This window comes from Xyrauchen texanus, chromosome 3, assembly GCF_025860055.1.
Source record: "Xyrauchen texanus isolate HMW12.3.18 chromosome 3, RBS_HiC_50CHRs, whole genome shotgun sequence".
In the NCBI taxonomy this organism is placed as follows: Eukaryota; Metazoa; Chordata; class Actinopteri; order Cypriniformes; family Catostomidae; genus Xyrauchen; species Xyrauchen texanus.
In genome coordinates, this window is record NC_068278.1 from 39,275,784 (window position 1) to 39,284,966 (window position 9,183).

General features: G+C 39.5%; 1 protein-coding gene across 1 annotated transcript in view; it reads right to left on the minus strand.

Moving 5' to 3' along the window:
* Positions 1 to 8,245, minus strand: part of LOC127632786 (A disintegrin and metalloproteinase with thrombospondin motifs 15-like) — a 29,959-nt gene extending 21,714 nt beyond the window's left edge. Inside the window, exon 1 of the mRNA XM_052111556.1 lies at positions 7,075 to 8,245. Coding sequence (XP_051967516.1) covers positions 7,075 to 8,034 — 960 coding nt within the window. The 5' untranslated portion in view covers positions 8,035 to 8,245. The remainder of the gene's footprint in view (positions 1 to 7,074) is intronic.
* Between the last annotated feature and the right edge of the window lie 938 nt (positions 8,246 to 9,183).

Consider the following 9,183-nt stretch of genomic DNA (forward strand, 5'->3'; position numbering starts at 1 on the left):
GCTTGGTTCAAAATGGGGCATTGGATGCAAATAATCAAGTGAAGTTGAGGTGTGTGCATGGGGATATTTACGATTATCCTGCAGTGATCGTCACGATTCTATTTGGGGGTCAAAAGCATAACATTGAGGCTGTGGTTAGTTTCCGCCTCACCCATCAACTAATTTTGGGTACTCATTGGCCAGCTTTTCTCTAATTGTTAAAGGGGTTGTGTGTGGATGGGTCCTGTAATACAGTGGTACAGTCTGGGGTGTGCAATGTGCCGATGGGGGAGGTGGAGCCAGGGCTGTCTACATCAGCTCTGCATCAGGATGAGGTAAGGGAGGGGGAAATCTCAGCTTCCCCAGCCCTTAGGGGAATTCCTCCAGGGATTTCCCTCTGGAGCAGATGTGAGATGAGACTTTTAAGCACGTGTTTGTCAAGTGAAATGAATTGATGGTCAACCCCTTCAGTTGCACATTGCATTCACATATCCATATTTTTCAATTATAAACAATTGGTTGATAGACTGACACAGGACGCTCAGACAAAAGAAGATACAACCCAGTTGTTAGTACCAAGGAGCTGTTGGAAAATGTTGTTCCAGGTGGCTCATCATAGTCCGATGGCAGGTCACTTGGGACATGGGAAAACACTAAGCCGTCTCATGGCCCGTTTCTATTGGCCGGGCATTCGCGGGTAGGTTAGTCGGTGTGCTTTGACAGAGTTGGCATGGACCTCATTGGGCCATTAGAATGGTTAGCATGTGGGCATTGCTTTGTGTTAGTCCTGGTGGACTACATAACGCAATATCCGGAAGCAGTGCTCCTCCTCATCTCAGTACAGTGTTGTGGAGGCACTCTTCAAAATAATCTCCCAAGTGGGGATTCCGAAATAAATCCTCACTGACCAGGGCACAGCTTTTATGTCATGTACACTACACAAGCTGTATGAATTATTGGGTATTAAATCTATTCGGACAAGCGTGTACCATCTACAAATGGATGGCTTGGTCAAACAATTTAATAAGACCTTAAAGAATACCCCTGTTATTTGCAGTGCGAGAGGTCTTGCAAGCCTCCACTGCATTTTCCCCATTTTAATTGTTACATGGCGTGAGCCTTAGACGTCTTAGACGTCATAAAATAAAATTGTGAGGAGGGACCTTCACAAAGCAAAAATGAAATTTAAAATGTTCTTGAACTGGGAGTAAAACTCCACACACTGGGGCAACTATCACAGGAGAATTTGCTACAGGTTCAAGAACGTCAGTTCCAGCTGTATAACATGGGAGCTCGGCTACAGGAATTTCCAACGGAAGATAAAGTACTTGTATTATTGCCCACTTCGAGCTCTAAATTACTTGCAAAGTGGCAAGGGCCCTTTGAGGTCACAATACGAGTTGGGGAAGTTGTTTATAATGTAACATGTTCGGATAGAGGTGGGGCTTGTCAAATTTACCTCAACCTACTAAAACCATGAAGAGAGGCGGTCCCTTGTATAATTGGCGATGGTAGTTACGGAGATGGAGGAGCTCGGCCCGGAGGTGAGTCTAAAAGCCAATCAGTTCACCCCGGATGGCTCGGTCTGGTTGTGTGTGGAATATAGAAAGGTCAACGCAGTGTCCAAATTTTATTCTTATCCAATGCCTCATATTGACGAACTGGTTGATCGGTTGGGCTCAACACGCTTTTATTCAACACTGGATTTGACAAAGGGATATTGGCCAATGTCCTGTGAGAAAATGGCCTTCTCCACACCATTTGGATTAGACCAATTTGTGACCCTTCTGTTCGGTTTGTTTGGGTCCCCAGCTATGTTTCAGCATCTTATGGGCAGAGTCCACAGACCGCATGCTGCGTATGCCACTGCTTATTTGTATGATATCATTATTTACACTTTGCAAATAATTTAGAGCACGATGTGGGCAGAAACATTGATCATGATTTATAACTCTGCAATAAATTGAATGGCATCTATGCTTATATTATTGTATTTGTTTCCCTGTCTCAACCTCGGGACTCCTATCCTGAGGTCACCAGAACCAGCTGGATCCAGCACCATTCCTGCTTCATTTTGGACTGCACTGCTACGTGTAGCTGAATCATGATGACTAAATGCAGCCGGTGCCAGCCATACATCACTTCAGTCTATTATGATGGACTTCAGAGGATGAACTGATGCCAACTCCAACCATAAGACAAGGGATACTTCATATGCCATTGTCTGAACCTTGGATTTAGGATGGACCACACCGAACCTCACCAAAATTACCGGCCAGGTTGAACTGCGTTTCACATCCCTGATCTCTGCCTGCATCACCTCGGTCTATTTATGGACTACGATCTTGAAATGGAATACAAAGACTAACAATTGCCAACAATAGCCTTCAGAGCTACTGCTCACTGAGTGTTTTTTGTTTTTGCCACCATTCTGAGTAAACTCTAGAGACTGTTTTGCTTGAAAATCCTAGCAGATCAGTAGTTACAGAAATACTCAAACCAGCCAATCTGGCACCAACAATCATGCCACAGTCAAAATCACTGAGATCACATTTTTGTCCCCATTCTGATGTTTGATGTGAACATGGAAAGGAGGAGGCGAGAACCGGCTTTTCAATATAAATAATATTTTAATGAGAAACTTAAAAGACAAACATACACATGACGGACATGTCCGTAAACTATCTCTCTCTCTCCCGCACAATCCTCCGCAGTCGGCCTTTATCCCTCTCGGAGGCTTGATTAGCCTGATAAGGGACCGGGTGTGTAGAATCACGACCCGGCCCCACCCTCCGCCCTGCCACATTACACTACCGGTCAAAAGTTTTGAAACACTTGACAGAAATATTTCTCATCAACTTAAAAATCTTTTGATCTGAAGGCCAAATAATAAAGAAAAGCAGCCAATAAGTGCCCAACATAGATGGGAACACCTTCAATACAGTTTAAAAAGCATCCCAGGGTGAATACCTCAAGAAGTTGGTTGAGAAAATGTCAAGAGCACATGTCTGCAAATTCTAAGCAAAGGGTGACTACTTGGAAGATGCTAAAATATAACACAGTTTTTATTTATTTTGGATTTTGTTTAGTCACAACATAATTCCCATAGTTCCATTTTGCTATTCCATAGTTTTGATGACTTTACTATTATTATAAAATGTGAAGAAAAAAAAATTATAATAAAGAATGAGTAAGTGTTTCAAAACTTTTGACCGGTAGTGTATACAGTATATATATATATATATATATATATATATATATATATATATATATACACAGGGTTTGGAGGGTTACTTTTGAAATTATTCCACCACAGATTACAGAATACATACTGTAAAATGTCATTTGTAAATTATTCTGTTCAAGGTCAGTCATTTATTCTAAATACATTGGATTACTTCTTCAGCACTGGTAGATTTGTTCACTTGTTTTGAATATAAACACTCTGCCAGTACAGTAAGACAAAATTCACATGTTAAAAATACATTCTCTGAAAAAGCCTAAATATCTTTATACAGTGTTTTTCTAAAACAAGATCAATCTTATTCGTCTTATTTTAAGGATTTTTAAATATTTGTTACAGGAAAACAATACAAAAATGATTATCAAGAATATGATTTTTGCATTATTCAGAGGTCTTACTAGAAAAGAAGAAATTATGATCCAACGTGAATTTTCTTGATAAAAAATATTATTGTGCCTGGTAATGTGCATGTACAATTGCTAGAAATAAAATGTTAGCTTAGCATAAAGCTGACAATTTACACAAGGTTTATTTCATCTTCTGCTCCAAACTTACTTCAAACTTATTTCTCTGTCTGCTCGGATGAATCATAAGAAAGTGTTTCACCACTGTTCAAATGCACTTTCGATCATATCATTTATTTGTATAAATGTTTTCCATCTGAAAGGACTAAATATTAAATTAAACAAATGACAATATAATGCAAATTAATCTCTTCAGTAATCAAAATACATTTTGAATGTAACTCTATTCTACTTTCTACTGTATTGGAATACAGTTACTTATATTTTGTATTTTAAATACTTATTACATGTATTCCGTTACTCCCCAAACCTTATATATATATATATATATATATATATATATATATATACACACACAGTACAAATATAAGATTCAATTTTATCACCTTTTACAGCAGAAAAAAGACAACAAATCTTCAGGGTAGTTAACAATGATAGTTTGTCTGATTCTTTGGAACAGTTTTTCAAATGTATTATACATATTGCCTCATGGTCCTGTAATTGGCTCTATTGCTTAACAACCCTTGTACACTGAGAACTGTAGTTCCTGGAGTTAAATGGAACATAAAGCTTTGCAAATACATCTCAAGTCACAATTATAATTTAAGTTACATTTTCATGATTCCACAACATTACCCTCAGTTTCTCTCTTGAAGGCCCTTTTGCAACAGTGGCCTAGTTACAGTTTTTGCTCTGTTTTATATTAAACTTGAACTGTTGCAGTTTCACATGACTGGCCAGCAATGACTCATTTTGAGACTCTTCTTGTTTAACTACAAATGTAATGCATAATAACTACTTATTTGTTTCCATAACATTTAATTGGAGATAAATAAATACCCTCAATAATCCACTGCTGGTTTTAGTGACACAGCATCATTTGACAGACAATTACTTAGTGAGGTCACAACAGAACTGTCTAGATCGACAAATATCTTGGAGCAATTGGAGCTGCAGCAGGTGGGCACAGTGGGCACATGGGTTTTCTCTCTATCTTTCTTCTTTTCTGTTTCTTCACCAACCTCAGCCTCTCCCTCATTAAATACCAGTAATGAGAAACAGATTATTTGAGAGGGGATGGGAGGAGAAAGAGGGGTAAAGGGTCAGATTGTTCCCAGCTGGAAGTGTGGTTAGGAGAAGCTCCTTTATGAAACTGGACACTTCCCATTTCTATATCTTCTTCCATAGTCCTGTCTGAAATTCCATTAAACTTTTAACTAATTCTCCAAGATGTTTGATTTTCATATATATTACTTTTTGCATTTTTGTTTTTTACAGACATCTTTCCTCCACACTGGAGTTTAACTCCACATCCTTCACATGATTTTAATGACACATAGTTGTCAACATATCATATGGACATCCTAGACATCCTAAAAAGTAGTGTCTGGGCTGGCAAATAGCTTTGTTTTTACAATTCATTGAGAAATCACAGGATCTGATGCATCGCCAAATCAGCAATGTGGCATCTGTTTAAATGTCTGCTGCTTCTACTTTATGTATGCACTGTATACTACCTTAATCTAAAGCATGCACCTTCTATACTCTGTGTCCACTCACTCATTCATCCATCCATTAATTTATCTAACCAACCTGCTGTGTCCATACCCATCTATAGATGCACCCATAACCCATTCCTTTATTCATCTGTCTATCCATTTATCCATTCCTTTCATACATCCTCCTTTGTGTGATTTATGCAGACTTGCATAATCACACCCTGTCCTGATTGGAGACATGTTTTTTTTTTTATATAGGTTAGCAGATGTAGAACTCTAACCCACTCTCCAGCTTCTCATGATTCATGCAAGGCCATGGAGAAACTCAACTCAACCATATCTCTCTCCACAGGGAGTAATGAATGTAATGAGTGGAAGAATGTAGGGAGTAACTGTGCTCTCTTCATGAGTTCCCTTTGGAGAAGAAACAATAAAAAATGTACTCTGCGCAGAATGATTCACCACAGCTGGCCTCTGTCATCCTGACTAGGCAGACATGACTGATCTGGATGGTCAGCTCAGGTCAAGTATAACTACAGCAGATTAACAGTATATATAAAGGTTTTGCTTTTCTGGCATGTTTGGAGCTGGCAATGTTTTCACACTTATGGGTGTTCCTAAAAAACAGCTGATGGCTTAAGATTAGTTCACGTGGGTTAGTAAGGGCGAACTGGTGCAATGTAGGAGTTTATGTGTGAGTAAAATCAATTCCAAGCTTTGTGTACCCATCTCCTTAATATTGCACCTGCCTTTTGTGTGATAAACTGCTGATAACACTGAATGCTAGAGACATACTATTTCAAGTGTCAGTTCCCCAATAGAGGCATGATGAATAAGGCAATGGGGTAAAATAAGGGCGAGAAGATGTTGAGGTTACAGACAGCATGGACCAGAATTTAACACAGTTCTGGCAACCAACAAAGTCGGTCAGTCACTGCACACTTATGCATGGTTTGAAAAGGAATAATTTACCCAAAAATATAAATGATGTCATCATTTACACACACTGATGTTGTTCCAAAACCATATGACTTTTTCTGTGGAACACAAAAGAGGAAATTTAGAACAATATCCTGGCCGCTCTATCCCAAACATTGCTGGTGCTGTCAATACATCATCACACCGGAAATGGACTCAGAGTTGCCACCAAATATTCCGGTGCCCTCAAATGAACCCCATTCTTCTGAATTACTGACAAGTGTCATCTCCCATAATTTTTACCTAAATTCAAATGTGTTTACCTTTTCCTGTGGTGCTACTGATAGCATGTTGTGCAGGCAGCCACAGAGACATGGGTTGTGGTCCCATCCCTGAAAGCACACGTACATCACCCTGATGTCTATTTTATGTGTGTGCTTACATCTGGAAGATGCATTTTTTAGGTTGTTTGCTCATCTGCAATACGTCTATAAGACGTTTCCTCTCGGATCTCAATAATACATTCAGAAGATGTCATTGAGACGTTTATGATTTAGAATACTTGTAATTCTGATCTTTTTAAGATGTTTATCAGATGTCAATTAGATTGTGATGCTTTCCAAATGAAAAGATCTAAAACAGACATCTCGGAGATGGTCTCAATCTTGGTGCTATCTGGGATGGAAACCAGGAAGTAAATGCTTTCACATAAACAATGATGTGTGAATTTTGGAGGTTGCGTTTTTCCTCTAAAATTTTGTTTTTCCTCTAATGACTATAGGTTAACTGTGGAGGCTGTTGTTGTTGCGGCCTGCCCATAACTTGGTCTAAACGAGACTAAAATGCCAGTATGTGTTTAGAATATTACGTTTTGTAGTAAAATTAAGAACCCATCAAAGTATGTGCTCACCTCTTTTGTGAATAGGATGGCCGTATCCCAATACTCCGGATGCTTGTCGTTGTTTTTGTTCAGCTTCTTTTGCCAGGTGCAGAAATTACGCAGGGTCATCGCTGCGTTCCCTGATATTTTGGGTCCTTTCTCTTCATCGTTAATCACCATAAACTTGACAACCATGATGTTGATAGAGTTAAGAATGGTAGGGTGTTTGTAAAGCTTAGCTGCCACCGACATTAAGGTCAGCACGTAATGCTTCAGGTCGTCACCATGGAATTTAGTCATAGATTCATCGGCCACAACTAATGTCTCTACATAACGCGGAATGGAGACAAACCTTTTCGAGCGATTTTTCAGGACTGACATGGTCATGTTTCTAATGCGCTGGTCCTTCAGGTGTTTAAATTTGGCAAAAGACTGTGCAACGTTGTGGGTCACGCCGCTGTCCACGTCGCACCTTGACGTGGAGTTTCCACTCACATTAGCGTTAGACCGGCGTTTGATTAGATGTGAATCCAAACTGTCCCAATTGGTTGCTGAGGTGGTGTCGTTGAAAGCCGGCTTGAGGAAATATTCCCAGCCATCATAGCCGAAAGCGCCCTGCAAGCCTTTGCATAAACTCAGCGCTGCATATGACATGGGGTCAGAATTCACCTCGCCGGCATAGAAACACCGGCTCAAATCTGCACTCTGAGCTGAATTTTGAGCACTTGGGTCTGTGTGTACCGAGAAGCCAGGGGCAATAAAGCTGGAGTCAGACTGCAATTCGAGCACAAAATCTTGTTCAAATGCACTTATCTGAAATACAATTCTTTGTGGAAACGCGTTCTCTTCAACACCGACTAAACTGTTCTTGGCAAATCTCTGGCCATCCATTCTGACGGGTACGCACAACTGACTCTGCAATGAACCAACAATTTTCCATTGAACATAGAACACATTAACAAGAAGAACTGACCTTAGCAATGAAAACATGATTATGCGCGATTAACAGTTTTGGTGCACTAGGGACTTGTTTGATCTAAAAGAGTGAGATTTGATTGTAAGTATATTCCAAGATGCGATGCGCTACAAGGCTGCCTTAGCGCGTCCACAAAATGCGAAATCCGCCGGTCTGTGATCCATCCCCTTTTTCTACAATATACTGAAGCGGCTCTCCTCTGTCGCCTTTATGCGCGCGTAATGTGTAAACATCTAGCGCTTGTAATCAGAAGATTTTGGGGAGGTGCTCCAGTGCGCTCTTTGGGTATGCCTCAACCCGCAACTACTTGTGGTTCTGTGCTTTCACATCATCAGCTTACAGCGCTCTGTGAGCCGGGTTTCCCTCCCACTTCGTTTAGCTCTACTACAGCATCCTAACAGTGACCCATAGGATATGGGGAGTGTTTGTTCCCTATCAAAAGTATCAGATGAAAAATCAGACGTAATCTGATTTATTTCTGAATCAGGTCACTGATTACAAGCTACATGATCAAAATTGTAGTGTGTGGTAACAGATCAGACCACTTATATTTTTTAATCAACGTCACAAAGAGTGCTCTTGTCTTATGTACAAAAACTATCTGTGAAACTAAAACTAACTTTACCACACAAATGCAATAGGCATTTATGGATTATCGCTCCATCTTCAGTGTAATTATGGCTGTTGGTTCTGTAATAAACAGGTATTTGTGCAATCCCCCTATCATTCAAAAACAGATTTACTGAATTTATGATGTGTGCTATTTAGAATAATAAAAAACAATATTTAAAAAGAATAAGAATTAGAGGTATCAATAAATTCTGAACAATTTACTGCCTTTGCGGTTTAATATGAAATCATGCAATCCATTAAAAAGTAACTGTAATCTGTAATTAATCTGTAATTAATATAAGCGTGTGTTTATATAGTTTTTAATGTTATTTTCTGGTTTGGGATGACCAGTTCAAATTTAATCTCAGGCACATATATGATGCTGAGACAAGATTGTGAAAGCGCACCAGGCTACGTTGGGATTCATTTGGGGATAGCCTCCATATTTTACACAAAAAGTGCATGCTTTGCAACTACTTTTTGCAACTAGTAAGTGTCATTGCCATTTAGGTGGAAGGCTATGTAATGGAACAGTTTAAACTTTGCCAGCG